The sequence below is a fragment of the Populus nigra genome, chromosome 5, assembly GCF_951802175.1.
Source record: "Populus nigra chromosome 5, ddPopNigr1.1, whole genome shotgun sequence".
Classification (NCBI taxonomy): domain Eukaryota; kingdom Viridiplantae; phylum Streptophyta; class Magnoliopsida; order Malpighiales; family Salicaceae; genus Populus; species Populus nigra.
Window position 1 is genome coordinate 18,147,578 of NC_084856.1, and position 20,981 is coordinate 18,168,558.

Consider the following 20,981-nt stretch of genomic DNA (forward strand, 5'->3'; position numbering starts at 1 on the left):
CTAAAAAGTAAAATGTGGAGCCACAAATTCACAAGAATTTTTATTTTAGTACAAAAGTTTATTTTATTTATTTTTTAATTTTTATATTAAAGAGAGGAGAGATAAACTTGCCAAAACATAGGTAGAAAAAAGAGTTGTCAATTGAGCCACTTTTTTGGCTATGAAACTTGTTGTTATCAGTGTTAATGAGTTTTATTTGATAAAGAAATTTTAATGACGGTGGTTATTGTCTTCAAACATTCCTATAAAAGGAGACCAGACTTTATTTAGATATTTTTATTTGGTTGATTTTTTGTTTTTTTAGGTGATTTTGGATTTGAGGTTATTAGATGGTTTGTGAAGGTTTTTATAGTATTTAATAGGTGTTTTCGGGTGAAAATGAGTTAGAAAATGAATTTGTAATTCAAAAAACCCCTTCCTTGTTATTTCAATCATCATTGTGATGGTTAAAATCTAAAATATAGCCCGACAGAGAAAGCATTGTTTAATACTTATTTTGTTATTATTTTTTAAAATAAAAGTTGGACAACTTGTTGTCTGGCCCCTAAATAAGAAAAAAATATCTGGCCTAATTGAGGGAGCCTACCTCGGGCCCACGCGCCTGGTCACTCAGGCCATGAGCTTTTTTTTTTTATATTTTGAAATGACTTTTTATTATATAGTAAAATAAAATAAAAAGAAGATTAAATGAAGTGGAGGCCATGAATAGAATAGAAATTTAATAAATTAATATACATAAAAATAAATTTTGCATGATTTAATTTTATAAAGTGTTGGGACATTAACTTTCATTCAATTTTATATCATATGGCCGAGATATCATGTTCTTACATTCAATTTGTTTTTATCCAACCCCGCAAAGTATGATGAGAAGAAAGCTAGTAGTATCATATAGTGGTAATAATTGATTGTTTCGATCAAGAGTGTCATGAAAGTTTGTTTGACTGAATCCGAGGTGGCACCATGTACCCCACCTTCCTTTTCCTTTGACTCTCAAACGTAGTTCGCTTCAGAGTAAATTATAGGCTGGTCCCTCTATTTCTTATGATTTTGTAAGACGGCTTGTGTTGTCATAAAAACTATATATTAGTCCCTCCGAGGGAACTGCAGTTTACTGTCTTCTTCTTAAAATCTCCGAGCTACCCTTTTCTAAATGTAAATGGCTTGTTTGTAGTGGGTGGGATTGGAAAATTTGATAAAAATGAAGGACATTTTAAGAAAAAAAATAGTGAAATAAAACCAAGTCACAAACACATATAATATAAGATTAGAGAGATTCAATATTGGATCCCTTAGAATAAAGTAATTAGCGAAAAAAACATAGGGAATTAAATAATACTTTACTCTTTTACCTTTTGCACTTCCTCCTTGCCATTTGCATGCTTTGACTGGGGCCCAAGCTGTCGCTGCACCACTGCACGCCACCTTCTCTCTCCCCCTCCGTAAAAAGCTTGACAAAAAAAAATAAAAAATAAAAAAAATACCCCAATACAAATCCATTTTCTCTGGCCAAAAAGTACAGTAAAGTTGAAGCATTTATTTGAAAAGAAGATTTTCAAGGATCTTCTTTCATCACATTAACAAAAGAAAAACCTCCCTACTTAATGTAAACCACTTTTTTGACATGAAGGCTACTAGACTTACTTTTGAAAACTACCCTTTTGTTAGTCTTCCTTAATGATGGTCTTTTGGGTGGGTAGTGGAGGGTTATGAGTGTGAAATTTTACTTCTTTATGTGTTTTTAAAATGAGGTGCTAAGGTTTGGGCTTTGGGTTTGTGTCAGTGTTCATTTTGTCAATTTTAATGGAGAGAGAAACTGGGGTTTCTGTGATTACTCTGTGGATGATCCTGGTGGTATTCATACTCCCTCTTTCAAGGATCTCTGCCAATATGGAAGGTTCCTGCTGGTTTCTTATTTTCTTGAATATTTTATTTGTTACTTATCAATAGATTGTTGTGGCCCTTTGTAAGTCTGTGGAATTATGGATTTTGTTTGTTAAGTTGTTGTGTTATTGAATGCTGGCTTTATAGAGTTATTTTGAACAGTGATGGATGGAATTAATGCTTTATTGTTGTGTTTATGGAGCTGGATTGGTCTGGTGAGTTATTTTTAAGGTGTTTTATTGATAGGATGTGCAATTAAGAAACTTTCTTGTATTAGATAATGACAGGCTCTATATAATAAATTTGACTCTCAGAACTTGTTATGGTAGTGTCTTATTAAATTAAGGTGTCATTTTCCTATCAGATCAAAGAGAGTGTTAATTACTGTCATTTTTTGATGTTAAGTTATTGCACGAGAAGGATGTGGTAGCTCATTTTCTTTTTGTGGGCTGAATGTTTTAAAATTTCAATTAGTTCTTGCCTGAGTTCAATTTTTGTTTGCTTCAAAGTGCTATGCTAGGTTCTTTTGCTTTGACTTAGATAAGAAAGGGGGGTTTCAATGCAGCGGGAGATGGGCTTATAGCATACGGAGATTTGATTGAGACATTAAGATTAGACAACACAAATACAAGATTTGGCTTGTAATTCATATCTTTGAAAGCAATCCTTTTCTCATGTCATTAAGCTGGTTGAAAGAGCACATCTTCCCAAACTTATAGGACAGAGTCAGGTGTAACGGGTCATTTAATGCTTGTTAGAGAGTATCAGAGATGGTAAAATCTAGTGCTGATGCGAAGTTGAGTAACTTTACCTCCAAGCTTTGGAAATCTGCTTTATTTTCTTGGCTTTTTCTTCCTTTGATTGACCTTCTCGTCTCAATATTGCGGTTGAAGCAGGTGATGCGTTGCGTAATCTACGGGTAAATTTACAAGATCCAAACAATGTCCTGCAGAGCTGGGATCCTACCCTTGTCAACCCCTGTACATGGTTTCATGTTACATGCAACAATGACAATAGTGTTATTAGAGTGTAAGCAACCTTATTTAATCAATCACTTTGTTAAGTAAACCATGCTTGTTTTATGATCTTCTATATGCTAAAAACACCATTTCTTGTCTCCTACAGTGACCTTGGCAATGCAGCCTTATCTGGTCAATTGGTCCCACAGGTTGGCCAGCTTAAGAATTTACAGTACCTGTAAGTCATCATGAAGAATGTTTATTAGAAGCACTCTGTTTGCGTGTATTTTTTTGTGGCTAACTGCTACTCCTCTCTATGCTTCTATTAACACTGAACTGCATTTTTGTTGTGCATTCTTGATTGACAATTTTTATGTTCAATGTTCGCTACCTCTCCAATCATCCTTCTCTCAAGAAAAGGATTCTTTTACGTGAATTGTAGGCATGCATTTATTGGTGATGCCTGACAATATCCAGTTGCTGTCATATCAATTATTACTTTTCTTTCCTGTTCTCAAAAGAGGGGAGGGCAGCTTGAACATGGATAAATAGAGATTGAAGTCTTAGGAAACTTAGTTAACCTTCCTGATTAAAATTTGTTGAGTGGAAGTTTTTTATATTGTATATACTATACACAAGTACTTCTTTCTTGTGAAGTTATTTTAGCTAATTATTTTAACATGCTACTGAGTTATCACACAACAAATCTGTAGTGTTTAATTGGATTAATGACTGGGTGAGTTCCCAATTAAGTTTGCTATTGTTTTATAGGAGAAATGGATTTTGTGAATGCAATGAATCAACTAGTTCACTCAGAGCATAATGATCGCCCATTATTTAATGTTCTTTTCTGTGTTTTGTTTAAATTTGGAGGTCATCACAATGCACAGCATTTAGAATCAAAATTTGAATGATTGCTATATTAATAACAACATTAAAGGGATACAAGTTCAATACAACAGAGATGAGCACACAGTAGTTTCTTTTTATTATTGTTGCATGTGGGCACATGCTCTTAGTGGTACTCTTTTATTGAACTATGTTATTAGTTTGTAGTGTTTTACCATCATAAATGTTTTCTTTAAAGTTTTAATGTCTTATGATTCATTTTTAACATGCAGAGAACTCTATGGTAACAACATAAGTGGACCAATTCCTAGTGATCTTGGGAATCTGACAAACTTGGTGAGCTTGGATCTTTACCTGAACAGTTTCAGTGGTCCTATTCCAGACGCATTGGGCAAACTGACGAAACTTCGCTTTCTGTATGAATAAACATCCTTTTCCTTGCCTTCTATAATTTTTGCTCTTTGGGATTCATTGCTGCTTATTAGAACTTCATTTACTCTGTTTGTTGGAAAAGACTGCTTAGCACAAAGCTCGTTTTTTTGAGCCACAAAGCTTAATTTTTCAAGGAACGGCTAGCATCATAATTGCCTTGCTATGCAGCATTTTATCCATGAACAATAGTACAAGGGTCCGATATTGCTTAGCACCAAGGAATTCATAACTACTTTCTTTCTCTGTTTGTTTTTTTCATTACATTCAATTTCCTTTCCTTTCATTTTCCTTTTATTTTCTTTTTCTGCTTGATATGAGGAAGTCAATGTAAAAGCAGCAGTGTAAACTCAAATAGTATCATGTTGCCTTCCATTTTGAGACTGTTCTGCAGATTGAACTAAATTATCCTTGATACTGGAGCACTCTCCCTTACAATCATGAAAAGTTAATTGAAGGTTGTTTATGTTTAAGGAAAGTAGCATGACATTCCATTTATTAATTTTTAACAAGGGAACTTTGTGTGCTTCATTTGCTGCAAGCTAGCATGTAAGTAATTGCAAAAGGACTTCTTGACTGGTGTAGTTCTCAAGTTGTCCTTGAGGTGATTTCATGATTCTATTTTCTGCTTGAATGGAGTAGAACTTAAGTGCTGAGCCATTCCTTTTTCTTTCCTAATTTTATTAATTTCTAACTTCTCTATTGTTTGTGCGCTTGAGTGCTTGTGGGCACGTGTTGGTTCCAGCAGGATTTTAATAATACATGCTAAAGTGGTAGAGGGGAAACTTATCATTTTTTTTGGTATGTCTCTGCAAGGATAGCCGACTCAACAACAATAGCTTGTCAGGTTCCATACCTTTGTCCTTGACAAACATCACTGCCCTTCAAGTCTTGTAAGTGCTTCTTCTGTTTTTCAGCCATCAGTACTGTCTTGGTTGTAATGATGTGATATGAACTTTTTGCAAATTTGGTTGTAGAGACTTGTCAAACAATCGTCTCTCGGGACCTGTACCAGACAATGGCTCGTTTTCACTATTTACTCCCATCAGGTTTGCCATCTTACAATTGGAACTTTCTATACCTGAAATTCTGGATGTCCAAAATGGAACCATTAGCTAATTGGAATCACCTTTAACAGCTTCGTGAATAACTTGGACCTCTGTGGCCCAGTTACGGGGAAGCCTTGCCCTGGATCTCCACCATTTGCACCACCACCTCCATTTATTCCACCATCAACTGATTCTTATCCTGGTAATCTCCTGCACTAATATTGAAAATACAATTATTTCATACTGTCATCTTTTCTCATCTTCAGCTTGATGATCTTCATATTGTTTCTTACGAGGGCATAGTTGGTGTTTGATTTACTTATTCTGTCCACTACAATCATTCCTATAACTGCACATGCATTTCAAGATTTGTTTTTATTTAATTTTGCAGCTGCCACTTGTTGCACTAATAGCCTTATTTAATTACCAAATTCTCAAAAAGAAGTCCTTCTTTTTAAGCGTATTCATATCATCATAAGGTGGAAATTACTGTTGAAATCACTGTTTTGGAAGTTAGTTTTGTTCCAACAAATTTGCATTAGGAGACTGAACTAAATTATCATTTCAGGAGAAAATAACCCCACTGGAGCAATTGCTGGCGGAGTGGCTGCTGGTGCTGCTTTACTGTTTGCAGCCCCAGCCTTTTGGTTTGCATATTGGAGGCGAAGGAGACCGATTGAGCTTTTTTTTGATGTACCTGGTTTGTGTTTCACCTTCAAAATAGACTAGTTTTAATGATTGGACCTTGAATGTTCTTTTAACTCTGTTGTTTCTCCAGCTGAAGAAGATCCAGAAGTCCATTTGGGACAGCTCAAAAGGTATTCTTTGCGAGAACTACTGGTTGCAACAGATAGTTTTAGCAACAAGAACATTCTTGGCCGAGGTGGATTTGGTAAGGTGTACAAGGGACGCCTGGCTGATGGCACATTGGTGGCAGTAAAAAGACTGAAAGAGGAGCGGACACCTGGAGGGGAATTGCAGTTCCAAACAGAGGTAGAAATGATCAGCATGGCTGTGCATCGGAATCTCCTGCGGTTGCGTGGGTTTTGCATGACACCAACGGAACGGCTGCTTGTTTATCCATACATGGCTAATGGAAGTGTTGCATCCTGTCTAAGAGGTACTACTTGTTGGTCCTTTCTCGTGCTCTTAGGTCATGGAGGTCATGTCTGCTACCCTTATGCTACAAACCTCATCCAACCACTTTGGTTTAGTCTCATCTGTGGTTTTTATACTGGAGTTAAATGCTCATTCTAGTTTCTGCTGCTTTCATGCTCCCATCACCTCACTAATTCATTTATATCAAATAGGAATTTTAACTTGAACACCTTTTATGTGAGTAATTGGTACTCATGATCCTTTTTTATGTATTCTTGTAGAACGCCCCCCATCAGAAGCCCCTCTTGATTGGGCAACTAGGAAGAGAATTGCATTGGGGTCTGCAAGGGGTCTTTCTTATTTGCATGATCACTGTGACCCAAAGATCATTCATCGTGATGTGAAAGCTGCAAATATATTATTGGATGAGGAGTTTGAGGCAGTTGTTGGTGACTTTGGGTTGGCTAAACTTATGGACTACAAAGATACCCATGTCACAACTGCTGTGCGTGGAACCATTGGACATATAGCCCCTGAATATCTTTCCACGGGAAAATCATCTGAGAAGACTGATGTTTTTGGTTATGGGATCATGCTTTTAGAGCTTATCACTGGACAGCGCGCATTTGATCTTGCCAGGCTTGCCAATGATGATGATGTTATGCTACTTGATTGGGTAATAAACTCACTGCCTTCCTGCTTGTTATTCGCCAGATTCTTCTGTTATGTGTTAAGATGCAAAAGTTTATTTTGTGATGTTATAATCTTGCTTCAACAGTGTTACTCTGGATATATATATATATATATATATAGTATATCTGGAATTGTTTTGTTCAGGGATGCACTCCATAACGCTCATGGCTCTGGTCAGTTGAATCCGTGTTTCAACCTGCTTCACTTTCTCTGCTTGTTTACTTCTCTTTTTCCATACAAACCATGCCCTTTTTTTTAACTCCATGTTTTCGTTGATTCCTTGTTACTCCAACGTGTTTCTAAAAGAATTTTAGCCTTCCGAGATTTATTGGGACGATAGATAGGAAATGGTATTTTGTTCCTTACCACCTTTTATCTCTTAGCTTAATTTCTTTATTGTCTTTGGCTTAGGAGAAGCATCATAGTTCTGGCCTTAATATTCTATTCTTGAAATACTAGGGATCTTTGGTTATCCTATGGAATTCATCTTTAAATAGCATCTAGGGTATAATTTTACTATTAAATGGCTGACTCAAAGGTAGTTGCTGCTATATCATCATATGGTGATTTGTGATTAATGAAAACTGTCAACCTAGAATACCTCTTATTTCTGAATCTCTCTTCTTTCCTCTCCAATGACAGCTGGTACTCTTGAACTGATCTATCATACTGATTACTGAGGGATTTGTTCATATATTTATGAGGAGAGAACAGAATGAATTTAACTTTCTTGTAACATCCGGATGGGCTTCAACTACAGCTCATCTTGATATTAAATAATTTCAGTTTTGTTTACTCTTTATATAAGTTGCTGGAAGGTCGTGCCTTTAGTAATTATGTTGGCTAATTAGGCACAGCATGGACAGTGCATATCTTTTCACAGATGTAAACTTCCTGCTTGCAGCTGGGTTTAGTCATACACTTCTCTGATATTTTTCTCATTCTTACTGCTGGACTTGTCTATGCCACATTTGTTCATTCACTAATCAAAACTTCTGCAAGTTCTGCAGGTTAAAGCACTCCTAAAAGAGAGGAAATTGGAAATGCTGGTTGATCCGGACCTGCAGAACAATTATGTCGACTCTGAGGTAGAACAACTAATCCAAGTAGCATTGCTCTGCACCCAAAGCTCCCCAATGGACCGGCCTAAGATGTCCGAGGTGGTGAGAATGCTTGAAGGTGATGGATTGGCAGAGAGATGGGAGGAGTGGCAGAAGGTAGAGGTGGTCCGCCAGGATCTTGATTTGGCTCCATGTCAAAATTCTGAGTGGCTCCTTGACTCCACTGAGAACCTTCATGCTGTAGAATTGTCCGGTCCAAGATGACCATACCATTTCAACAAATAAGAAAATCCATGATTTACCTTTTGTTTTTGTTTTTGCAATGCCCCCTTCTGCAATCTTGTCTCTAATATTCAAGTTAACCCAATGTAGTCCCCCTTAGGAATATATATTAAAAATCTGTGCATATGAATCTTTCTGGGTTACATTTTGGATCTTACAAGGCAAACTGCAGGGCACTATGAATATACCCAATGCCTTGTGCTCTATTATTCTTGTAACATTAATATAGTTCAATTGCAAAAGTTGGTATGATGATTTCCGAACCCTCCCCCCACATGCTTTTTTCTTCTTTTCTTCGAGGAAAATTTTCAATTCGTCTAAAGTTTCAGAGTGGTGTTTTAAATCATTGAAAGTTGTGCACTCAAACCTATTTGCTAGTATATATGTGCGTGTGAAAGTGTTTTATGTTTGAAAATATATTAAAATATATATTTTTAAATTTTTTATCAAATTATTTTTAATATTAGCATGTGAAAATATAATTTAAAAATATAAAAAAATTAATTTTAAATAAAAAAATTAAATTTTTATGAAACGCATCCTAAAAGAACATCTGAACTCATGGGAGTCGAATGCTGTGGTGATGACTAGTGCCAATAAATGTTTGATGGATCGATTTAGTAGTTACCCAATTATCTAATTTTGAAGCTGAACTGGGTTTGGTTTTTTTTTGAATTAATTTTTTAATTAAAACACACAAAATTAAATTAACTAGGTCATCTTATGAAGTTATCAGCAGTTTCAGCACATTAAAATGAAAAAATTTCGATATAAATATATATATTTTTATTTTAAATACAGTGTTACTGCAAAACAAATGCTGCCTTGAACTGTTCAAAACCAACCCAAAATCATGGTTACAACTTACAAGCATTCGTGTCTAGAGACCTGGCAATAAGCGTTTTGCTGCTGGCTTCATTCACCAAACCAAGTTGAATACCATAAATAAAAAGAATAAAGAAAAAAAAAACAGATCATCTTGCACCCAAAATGGTGAAAGGGTGACATTTTCTTTGGAAGGAAAAAGGAAAACACACAAAAAAAAAAAAAAAAAGAAAAGAGAGAAGGGCAAAATATAATAAAAATACCTAGATTATTTCTTGTCAAATAAAAATAATAAAAAATCCTTAACGAAAGACACGTAGGCCAAAACGAGTCCAAAAAACACCTCCAAAGCCAAAATTATCCTTTTGTGGCTCTCTCACCCAATAAGAACCGCGCTATCTCCCAACTCTCATCTTCCTGCTTGCCACGTGTCCTCCCCTCCTCCACCCCTTTCCCTCCCTCCCTCCCTCTTTGTCTCTTACGTGGTTTCCTAATTTCATGGAAACCTATAAAACCGCCATCTAACTACTCAGATACTTTCAATTAGGTCTTCAAAGTCCAGGATTATTCAGAAAACTCCTCTCTAAAATCATAAACTCCACTATTTAATATATTTACACTTGATATTTTCCGATTCTACTAGCAATCATATAAGAATATTTTATAATTAATTGGTTCTAATTAATTAAATTTAATTTTTTTATCACATGTTGTTGTTGCTGTTTCTATATGGTATCATATTTCCATCACCATACCTTAAATAAAATGCTCCTAATTCAAACACACACATCAACCCTAATAACGGATTTTGTTAATTATAGCACTTCGTTTTAGGACAGTGTCTCTCAATTTTAGGATACAATTGAACTATATGAAGAGTTGAGAGATTGATATGTAGTTTCTCAAATTAAGAGTACCATTGCAATAATTTGTTTTTTCCTATTAAAAACACACTCCATCCCTGTCTTGTTCTTCTCCTTGTCCAAACTCCTCTCTGCTTCATTCTCATACCACAAATCTCTTGAGCACAAACACACTCTATACAAGAAAAGAATAAAAATAAATAAATGAAGATTGGGGTTTTGATTTGAAATAATAAAATCAAAATCTCCATTAATGGCTTCTTCTTTACCCCTACCAGAGCTCACTTTCATCTCTCCACAATCCAGAACTCGGAAACATCACCACCACCTACTTCCTCTCTCTAGACACTCTCTTTCTAAACTAAATGTTTCTAGTAAAAAACTTAAATTCAATATTCCTCTTCGGACTCCAGTGGTTCGAGCTTTGAGTGAGGATACTGCAGTGATCGATGAGAGAGAGCGAGAAATTTTGAAAGAACTGAATGGAAATGGGAACGGAAGAGTGAATGGATCAGTGGAGAGGTATGTAAATGGTAGAGTTGTGAGTGTGGAGGAGGGAGAGAGTAGTAGTAATGGGAGTTTGATGAAGTATGCGAGTGGAAATGGTGTGGCAGCCACGGCGACGGCGAAGATTGTGGGGGAGGAGGAAAAGGAAGGGTTGAAGGAGGATGGAAGGAAGAAGAGGATAGAGGAAATTGGGAAAGAAGAGGCTTGGTTTAAGCGTGCTGGTCAACAAGTTGAGGTTTTATTTCTTTTATTTTCATCATTTAAAGAAGTTTTGCCTGATTGTTTTGTTTCATAGGAAATAAATGGGTCTTAGAATTTACGTGCTTGATTTGAATTTAGTTAAAGAAAGAACTGATTATCGCTAACTAACTAGTTTAACTTCTTACTTTGTTTTGTGCTAAGCAATCTTGATTAAAGTTTGGCTCATACCTGGGCTGAGAGGGTTAAGGGAAGGAAGAGCAAGCACCAATGATCTCTCAATCTAAAGGAAAAAAAGGGGGAATACCATCATTTTGGTTTATAAATAGTAATCTTGCATGCATCGTCACTTGTTAGTAATACTTGTACGCTTAGTCCATAGTTTCCCTTTGTATCATAGATATAACATGACACAAGTATGAATGGATTCCTGGAGAACTTGAGATTAATGTCCATTTTAGGAAATGTGCCCTACCATTTGGCTGTTTATCAGCAGATTATCTTTCTTAGGATGGTAATTCAAGCATCGGAGAATACAGTTGAGCCAGTAGCAACTCTGACGGAAGGGATCTGGTTTGTTGTTAAGCAAGACATGAGGCTTTGTGATAGGAGAATGACTGAGGAACTTTAGTTGAGCAAGATTGCAAGCTTTTCATTTCTGGATATGTTGTCTTTGCAAGTTTCTAGTCCTGTATGGTCTTACCAGAGGTCATGGAGATAGAATTACCTCAATAGTATATCCCCCTATTTAATTCAGGCTTCATCGTGCTACCACCTCATGGCTGAGCACAATTGCATTTCCCATGAAATCTGGGTTCTGAAACACTTTTTGTTTGGGATGACAATTCATGGTCTTGCAGGTTTCTGTTGCACCTGGAGGGCGTTGGAGTAGATTCAAGACCTACTCAACAATACAAAGGACTTTGGAAATATGGGGATTTGTTTTAACATTTATCTTCAAGGCTTGGCTGAACAGCCAAAAATTCTCTTATCGAGGTAAGTAATTTCTAGTTGATTGGTTTTGGTTGAGTGGTAAAAAAATATAATTTAAATTTTGAATCATCATCGTGTAGTTTTTGCATTTTGTTGCTCTTGTATTTGTACTTCAGGTCTGATTTGTGTGACTGGAGCTCTCAATAACCCATGAGTTTTATGGAAATTGTTAATTTATCAGGATGATCAGCCTCTAGATTTATCTTGCTAAGTTTTCCCTTTTTTTCCTCTGCTGGTCAGTCTGATTATACAAATGAAAATATGCAGGAGGAATGACAGAGGAGAAAAAAGTTGCAAGGAGGAAGGCCCTTGCCAAGTGGTTAAAGGAAAGCATATTAAGATTAGGTCCAACATTCATAAAAATTGGTCAGCAGTTCTCTACAAGAGTGGATATTCTTGCTCAAGAATATGTTGATCAATTGTCTGAGCTTCAGGTCAAGACTTTTCTTTCGATATTGGGTGTTTGACATTGAGTTTCAACCTGTTTTTCATCAAAATTTGATTTTATTTTTGCTTCAAATTAATATTTTTTAGTGTTTTTGGATCGTTTTGGTATGCTGATGTCAAAAATGAATTTTAAAAAATAAAAAAACATTATTTTGATGCATTTCTGAGCGAAAAACACTTTGAAAAACAACCGTTACCACACTTTCAAAAACCTTCTTAACAAAAAAGGCTTTTCATTGTATGTATTTTTCAGTTGGTTCAATTTTCTTCTATAGCCATTTTTTTGGAGTTCATGATTTATTTGGGATGGTCTAAATTGATGTATTCTTTCAGGATCAAGTTCCTCCATTTCCATCAGAGACTGCTGTTTCTATTGTTGAGGAAGAGCTTGGAGCTCCAGTGGATGATATCTTTGATCAATTTGACTACGAACCCATAGCTGCCGCAAGTCTTGGTAATTGTTATTTCATTTTGGTTGTTTTTTGATGGGGAAACTTTTGCAATTTGCCGTTTGACGTTTGTTTTCTGTGATGCAATTGATGATAAGAAAGTAATATCTGATGTTGCAATTTCTTTCTTGTTCTTCCCTTTCCCCCCTTGTTTCTTAATGTAGGTCAAGTTCACCGTGCAAGATTGAAAGGACAGGAAGTTGTGATTAAAGTTCAAAGACCTGGTCTCAAGGATCTTTTTGATATTGACCTAAAAAACCTGAGGGTTAGTTTCCTTTATACTTTAGAAATTCCTTGCATCACTTTTGGTGGGGTCATGAGGGTTTAAAAGTCTGAGATATATGAAGCATCGCCTAGTTGCTGATTGTTTCCAGGTAATAGCTGAATATCTTCAAAAGATTGACCCAAAGTCAGATGGTGCAAAGAGGGACTGGGTTGCAATATATGATGAATGTGCAAGTGTCTTGTATCAGGTAGCAGTGTTCCCTTTATGGCCTCATCTTCCTTATTGCTCAGAAAAAAACAAGTGGCATCTATTCTTTTACTCCGATTTCCCAAGTCAAAGTTTTTCTGTTTGCAATAATTAATGTTTTTTCCTTAAGTTGGTGTTGTAAGTTAAGCATTGAGGTTTTTGATAAATTTGAAATGAATTAAGCACTAGGATGGTCATGCTTCTTGAAACAACATTCTCACCATCTTAGTCAAATTGAAATCAGGATGTGGGACATAGATGAGTAGGAGGACAGAAGGGAAGCCCCTCATTTAATGTTGGTGGTTGTTGCAATCAAACACATGCCTGGGATAGAGTTGCAAATTAAATGAACATTAGGATGGTCATGCTTCAAGAAACAAGATTTTCAGTCTTTAGTCTACTTAAAGTCAGGGTAAGTGACATGGACGAGTAGGGAGATAAAAGGGAAGACCTCAAGAAATGAGTGATCAAATACATGCAGCCTATGATTTAACCATATAAATGAGCTCTAACAGCATGCAACCAAGTACAAAATGACTAGTAATGCCTTTTTAGATTAATTTTCTCTACTTCAAAGAAATTCAATAAAATTGTAAATTTAAGTTTTTAAATTTAATTATGGTTTAACTTGCAGGTCTTGTGTCCAGGGGTCATTAACATAATTTATTATGGAGCTGCATTACAGTTCAGTTTTCTGATTGCAACGGCTAATAGTATTTGACATTTTCAGGAGATTGATTATACTAAGGAAGCTGCTAATGCAGAACTGTTTGCAAGTAATTTCAAGAAGATGGAATATGTAAAAGTCCCAACAATAAATTGGGAATACACCACTCCACAGGTTCTAATTATGAACTTGAGCACTATTTTTTTCTTATAAAACACTATTTCTAAAGTTATTTGTAACCTCGTGCTCCTTTATTTATTCATCTGAATGTAGATTCTGACAATGGAGTATGTCCCAGGGATCAAAATAAACAAAATTCAAGCTTTAGATCAATTGGGTGTTGATCGCAAAAGGTTAAGATAATCTCCTGCTATTAAGGGAGTGACTCGCGTTTCCAAAAAATTCAATTTGTTTTTTTGCTAAAAATTAATTTTTTTGGGTATGTTTTGGATCGTTTTGATGCGCTGATTTCAACAATAATTTTGAAAAAATGAAAACACATCATTTTGATACATTTCGGCATGAAAAACACTTTGAAAAGCAGCTGCAACCACACTCCTAAACAGGCCTTAGCTTGGTGAAATCATATTAACATTGTACCTTTAACTCTTGTCCTTTCAGTGCTTGTACTTGTGTGATTTAGTATAGTAAAAAAATTACTTTATTGTCAGCTAAAAATCTTCATCTTTATCATGCTTTGCAGATTGGGTCGATATGCGGTTGAATCTTATTTGGAACAAATTCTATCTCATGGATTCTTCCATGCCGACCCTGTGAGTTTACTGCCATTTTCAGTTTTTATTGGTAATTGAAATATTTGCTATTTAGGATTCTCAGTATGACAAAATTATTTGAGAAAGTGAACCTGAATTCTGAGCTTACTGTACTTTCATATGAGGATAAACACAAATTATTTCAAGGGCACGCAAGGTCTTTATTGAAAGGCTTACCTCCTAAGTAAAAAAAGAAAAAAAAAAACAGAGATCTAGAAAATTCTGCTGGAGATGCTGAAGGTGCAAGGTTTTTAGATTCCTTGGATGAAAAGCTTGATTAACCATATGCCTTGCATCTTGAGGTGTAATCGACATGCATTGACCTGAAATCTCAATTTTCATGAGAAAATGTTCTTAAAAGTCTTATTTATTGTTGTTTCAAAATTTCAGCAGGTGATGCTAGATAGTCATCTGAAGAGGGGTTTTTAACTTTCTGACTGCAGTGTATCATAGGTTACCTTGATGCTGATAGGATTTAGAGTTTCTTTGACATGCTTTTGTTTCCCTTAATTCAAAATAATAGCATCATTAATTTTTAAAATGATGTTGCATGAATATGGATAGTGTCTTGAGTTGAATCATGAAACAGATATGATTTTAATTTAGTGCTTGCTTGTGAAGACGATTCTGCATTTGAAATATGGAGGGATGTCAGAGACATCTAGAATTAGAAATTGATTTCACACTCATCACAGAGAAAGTGGGACATGGAGAGTTCGTTGAACTTCATCTGAAACCTCATAGAAGAGAGAGGTAAATTAGACCAAAAGCAGATGTAGTCACTGTATTTGACACGTGCATCCCAAAAACGTTGAAGCTACATTCCTTGGTGGCTGTGCCAATAAATTTCTTGTCCAATCAAATAGAAAAAGAAGTTGTCCTTTTGAACAATAAAGGAAAGTTTGGATACAATCTAACAGCTTTGACATGTGTTGATAGTCAGAGTCCTCAAAGCCTTCCTAAAATTGTTTAATGATTATTTCTCATTTTAAAGATGAGGGATATGTGATCCTTCTATTTCATGATTCCTTAAAGGCATCTGAAGTTCGTTGAGTATGTGACTAGATCTCATTTATTTCTCTGCAGCATCCAGGAAATATTGCTGTTGATGATGTCAATGGGGGAAGGTTGATCTTTTATGATTTTGGAATGATGGGAAGGTACTGTTTGGTCCTCTTCTGGCTACCTTCAATTAGTATACCAACCAAGTCCATTATCGAGTTTCAAATGATGACTGTCCTTTGCCTTTGCATATTGCAGTATCAGTCCAAACATTCGAGAAGGGTTGCTGGAAACATTCTACGGAGTTTATGAAAAGGATCCAGATAAGGTGATTGTGTGTCTTAAGTATGGTGGTCCATGGGGCCAGGTTTCCCTTTTCTTATTTGACAAACTTAGCATGCCACAGTTCACATGGTCTGATGGATTTCTATGCTAGTGCAGGTCCTTGAGGCAATGGTACAAATGGGTGTCCTTGTGCCTACTGGAGACATGACAGCTGTCAGACGAACTGCACAATTCTTCCTCAACAGGTGCTTTGAAAGAAAAGGATAACTGGTTGGGTTATCTTTCATTTATTGTTATCACTATCTTTATTGTTTATTCAAAATACGAAATTGGGTAGTTTTGACTAATTCCTCATCTGCTGATTTGGGTAGCATTTGGAACAATCTCAAAGACAAAAATATATATTATGAGGGAGGATAAGGCTATTGGTAATTGTAGACACTTTCGGATGCTAAATTAGAACACATAGGGATCATCTAAAAGTTTTTCTTGATAGGAAGAAAATTCTGCTCAAAGTTGTCTGTGCCATTCTATTCCTATAATAATGAATAATAATTCAACTCCAACGAATTTACAAAATCTTCCAAGGTGGGAAGTTCAAGGATAGGTTAGAGGCTCGGCTGATCAACAGAAGGAACCTAGGCTGATGGCTTAGATAGATTAAGGGTTGAGTCTCTAGCCCAGATTGAACAAGGAGAGAGGATCTTGACTGAAGTATTGCTCCTGTCTTTACTGTTATTAAGGTTTAGCTGCTCAGCTGGTATGAGAAATATCAGAGATCAAGTGTAAATGACAGATGATTGCCTCATTTGGTGGAAGAAGGCATAACTTTTCCATCATGCCCTTGTTTCAAGGTCCCAAGGTGGATATTGAATTGAAAAATTGAGAGGGAGGTTCTTAAGATTGTGGCATTCCCTGATGAAGTGGAACTGGGGACAGTCATTACAAGAGACCAAGAAGAGAAGCTGGGCATTCATTTTGAATCGCATATACTGTGATGCCAAAAAGCCTGTCAATTTACTGACACTTCGATAGGTTTCACAGTGAAGCAAAGTGGGAAAGTTGAAACTACCTTAGGATAATCTAATAAGTGATGTATTGATGTTGCTTTGTTCAACCTCTAAACAAAAAATTCTAATATCAAAGTTTGGCAGTTTTGAAGAGCGTCTTGCTGCTCAAAGAAGAGAGAGAGAAATGGCAACAACAGAACTTGGATTTAAAAAACAATTGACCAAGGAGGAAAAGATGGAGAAAAGGAAGCAACGTCTGGCTGCAATAGGTAATTTCTATAGTGTTGTTCTATATTTGAGTTTCCAAATTCTTTGACTGAAGTCATGGAAATGCCCATTACATATATTGGTATCTAATATTAGTAAAATATATTTCCAAATAGGAAGGTGGTGAGAGCTTCTCACTTTCTGTTGGCATCTGCACAAAAGCAACTGTTGTTAATATATACATACAATTAATAGGTGTCTATTAGTTTAACACTTATCATTCAAGTTTTCTTTGTTTTAATTTCCTTTCTTTGTTCTCAATCTTAGGATATGGATCCCCAACTAGTTTTGGATAGAGGTTTAGATGAGTTGAAATTGTTTCTCAATCTGGGATACTTAAATTCAAGTCTTAGTAGAGGATACACCTGCTCTTCCATTGAACTTCGTTGTCCAATTGATTGTGCAAATTATCTAGTTTGGATAAGATATTGCACTTCGTAGCTTTCAACTCATTTCCACGAACATTTAGAAAACTGCAGCTCATAATGCTACACTCTCTTAACAGGGGAAGATTTATTATCCATTGCAGCAGATCAACCTTTCCGTTTTCCTGCCACTTTCACATTTGTTGTGAGAGCATTTTCAGGTGAAGTACTGTAATTTGGTGGGATCATTGTTATGCAATGCTATGCCCAACATTAACAGTAGACAAGAAATTATTTTCTCTGCAGTATTGGATGGCATTGGGAAAGGCCTTGACCCTCGGTTTGATATTACTGAGATTGCCAAACCGTGAGTGATGCAGCTACTGCTGCAATTTTCTAAATGTTCTTAGGAGATTTCTAAAATTAGGTCGGGTATGTAAATTATATGCCTAACATATCCTGCATGCGTTATCTTTCAGCTATGCACTCGAGCTGCTAAGATTTCGTGAAGCTGGAGTTGAAGTTCTCTTGAAGGTAGAGATTTTATTTTTCTGTTTAGTTCTCTTGAAGTAGGACCATCTTGCTGCAGTCTAACCCTGTGCATTGAACATAATATGTGGTCTTATTTTCATAACCAATCCAGTAAATGTTTCAGGACTTCAGAAAGAGGTGGGACAGGCAGTCTCGTGCATTCCACAACTTATTTAGACAGGCTGATAGAGTTCAAAAGCTTGCTGAAACTATCCAACGATTGGTAGGATTCAGGAGTCCCTTGTGTTTTTTGAATTTGAGTATTTTAATGATTCTACTCCTTCATAGCAAGCCTGTGGATTCCACTTATCCATACTTGTTACTTAGCAATCAACCCTACATTGCAGGAGCAAGGTGATTTGAAGCTTCGAGTTCGAACTCTGGAGGCTGAGAGGGCATTCCAGCGTGTTGCAGCTGTTCAGAAGACAGTAGGGAGTGTGAGTTAATCTGTCTTATGACTTTGGGGAAATCATGCTCATCGAATTCTTGTTTATCTTTCATTTAGGTTTCATTGAACGCAATGTTAATATTTCCTCATTTATCACTGAATGCTTAACATATTTGAACTATGCTTCTGTTGAAAATTTGCATGTTAGTTGCTTCAGGACATGACACATGTTTCCATTCATGCCAAGAACTTGTATAAATAGTGATAGAGGAATTTACCTTGGTTGTGATTTTTTGTCAAGAAGCTTGAACAAGATTGTTATCTTTAACATTTTCACCATCAATGCTGTTTCTGCATTTAAAAAATACTGAATTTGCATGTATAGCAAAGAAAATTAAATCAGTGAACTCGTGCATTTATGGCATTTTAGCTTGTCTAGAATTATAGTTGGCTTGCCTGCCACTTCATTGGTTAAGTTGAAACACAAGAACCATGCTTGTATTTATTTTTTTTATTAGTTTTACAGAAAAATAAATATTTTATGGAGTTGATACTGAAACATAAATATTTTACGTAATATGTTGCGATGTGTCTGGATCTGAATATGTAATTGTTGGTAACATCCTTTTTAACCAATCAACAGGCTGTAGCTGCTGGAAGTCTAATTAACCTTGCAACGATTTTATTTCTCAACTCCATTCGAGTAAGCCATAAGCAGTAATTTGTGTTTGCTATGGCATTATTTTGCATCTTTCTTCTTGATCTTGAATAATCATTTGTTTAAATGTGTCATCTTTCCTAGGTACCAGCCACTGCAGCATCCATCCTTTGTGCATTTTTCAGTTTCCAAGTTCTCTTTGGCATTATAAAGGTGAAAAGTTTAGATCAACAGGAAAGGTTGATAACAGGAACTGCTTAACCTAAGTAAGTATACTTTCTTGTATTGTGCATCTTTCTCTAGGTGTTCTTACTTTGATACAAAATTGTACAATGAGCGAGACTAGATCAGATGACATAGAGAAGGACTTGCATAAAAACGAAACATGGGTTGCTGAGTGATTTTCTTTCTTCTTCAATTAAGACCTTTTTTTCATCAATTCAATTGCGTCCTTCATCCATCCCTCCTCTCTTGTCATTTTCTAGTGAAACAGCCTGAACAGATCGTTATGGTACTTACCCAAGTGCTTTAACAAGTGAAATCTGCTTTTTTGAGCAAACTGTTCAGGAATAAAGCATCGAACACCATGTGGAATTACCATAAAACAGAGATGGTCAAAGTGACTTGCAAGGGATTATCTGCAGTGAGCTGTGTGTTTTCGTATATGATGTTCCGCACAAACATTCAGCTGCAATAGAGTTGAGCGGAGGACAGGAAGATTGTCTATTCAGCTAAGAGACTACATATAGATTACACCAAATACCAGTTGCACATGGTTCTTAATCTCAATTTCATTCACCTCTCTGTGTCTGTAGTTCTCCAGCTATGTACATATAATCAGTTATTCTTGGAAATTTAATATCACACTCAATGTAGGTGGTGGAACGTGATAATTAATTCTTATTATGATAGAAATTGCCAATAAAAGCTGACTGACAAAGACCTTAAGAATGCGAATTTGAATGCTGGCCGTGCTCAATGACTTGAGTTGCTGGGGAAGCTGGCTGCTATCACTTAAACTTGTTCTAAATGATATCTTCTCTAGGAGTGATAGCTAAGAGAATGATAGATATCCTGGTGGTAGCAGTAACTCAAATTATATTTCTTTGCTGAAGACGTTGCGTCGACAATTTCTTGTCTAGAGTATTAATATTTTTTTCAAAGCAAGCCATCAGAACTAGCCTGTATTGGAAACTCTTACTAGTGAGTTTCAAAGATTCAGCTGAATCAGCTTACGCTGAAACTTACGAGAATCCTAGAGGATCTTATAATTTTGAACTTGATTCCAGGTTCAAAACTTCAAAATGGGTTTGTAGAAACATCTATGATATTTGCTTCAAACACATATTTTCTTTGGAGGTTCTCTTGTAAATCATCCGTGGTGAACAATGATAAGATCCATATCGAAAGTCTAATTGTATTTTCTTAGCCTCTGCTCTGCTAAGAGATGTAGAGTAGACTGGATCCCAATTTGGAAGAAGTAAAATACACCGTGGATTATTATTATTATTATTTTGTAAAAAATTTTCTTCTGCACTCCTGGATTATCATCCGTAAGTGCTTGTCCATTAGTTAAGCATCAACTTCTGAGGTGTTCTGGTATCACAGGCTTCTAAAGCATCTAAGCACATAACTGGTCACTTCAGATTAGCTTAGGATTTTATCACTAATAATGCTGTTCTTCTGCTATAGAACCATCAGCAACCACATATTATAAACGCTTGTACGTAGTTAAGCATTCCATCATAATTCCACGAGGTGGTATGTCCATATACTGTGTATAATACTGTAATATAATATAATGCAATCTATTTTTTCGTGAAGTATGAATCTAAAGATTTATCCAGTTGGAAATTTCCACAACAGGGTCTGAGTTATGTGGACTCGCGTATTGGAAATTGAAGAGAGTTTATGTTAGCTTTACAAATTTCATGTCTCTTTGTAAGACTTCTGAATCTATCACTTTTTAGGCTGCAT

The 20,981-nt window shown here is 35.9% G+C and overlaps 2 protein-coding genes across 5 annotated transcripts; both read left to right on the forward strand.

Moving 5' to 3' along the window:
- The first annotated feature begins 1,392 nt into the window (after positions 1–1,392).
- On the forward strand, positions 1,393–8,567 carry LOC133695321 (somatic embryogenesis receptor kinase 1-like). Its single transcript, XM_062117253.1, has 11 exons — positions 1,393–1,897; positions 2,781–2,913; positions 3,010–3,081; positions 3,965–4,108; positions 4,943–5,014; positions 5,099–5,170; positions 5,260–5,372; positions 5,739–5,870; positions 5,949–6,290; positions 6,550–6,944; positions 7,972–8,567. Exons 1-11 carry the CDS (start codon positions 1,804–1,806, stop codon positions 8,284–8,286), a joined length of 1,884 nt encoding a protein of 627 aa, XP_061973237.1. The 5' UTR covers positions 1,393–1,803; the 3' UTR covers positions 8,287–8,567.
- Positions 8,568–10,096: 1,529 nt separating this feature from the next.
- LOC133695319 (protein ACTIVITY OF BC1 COMPLEX KINASE 8, chloroplastic-like) lies at positions 10,097–19,961 on the forward strand. 4 transcript variants are annotated; one of them, XM_062117250.1, is made up of 21 exons: positions 10,097–10,734; positions 11,558–11,693; positions 11,958–12,124; positions 12,471–12,591; positions 12,751–12,851; positions 12,961–13,059; positions 13,789–13,899; positions 13,999–14,078; positions 14,429–14,498; positions 15,585–15,658; positions 15,759–15,828; positions 15,942–16,030; positions 16,940–17,064; positions 17,568–17,648; positions 17,734–17,794; positions 17,907–17,961; positions 18,083–18,181; positions 18,306–18,395; positions 18,990–19,049; positions 19,149–19,270; positions 19,490–19,961. In XM_062117250.1, the coding sequence occupies exons 1-20, from the start codon at positions 10,246–10,248 to the stop codon at positions 19,263–19,265; spliced, it is 2,295 nt and encodes a 764-aa protein (XP_061973234.1). In that variant the 5' UTR covers positions 10,097–10,245; the 3' UTR covers positions 19,266–19,270; positions 19,490–19,961. The 4 variants fall into 4 exon arrangements, with proteins under 4 accessions (XP_061973234.1, XP_061973235.1, XP_061973233.1 ...); XM_062117251.1 differs by having other exon boundaries at positions 19,560–19,961; XM_062117249.1 differs by having other exon boundaries at positions 19,572–19,961.
- The last annotated feature ends 1,020 nt before the right edge of the window (positions 19,962–20,981 follow it).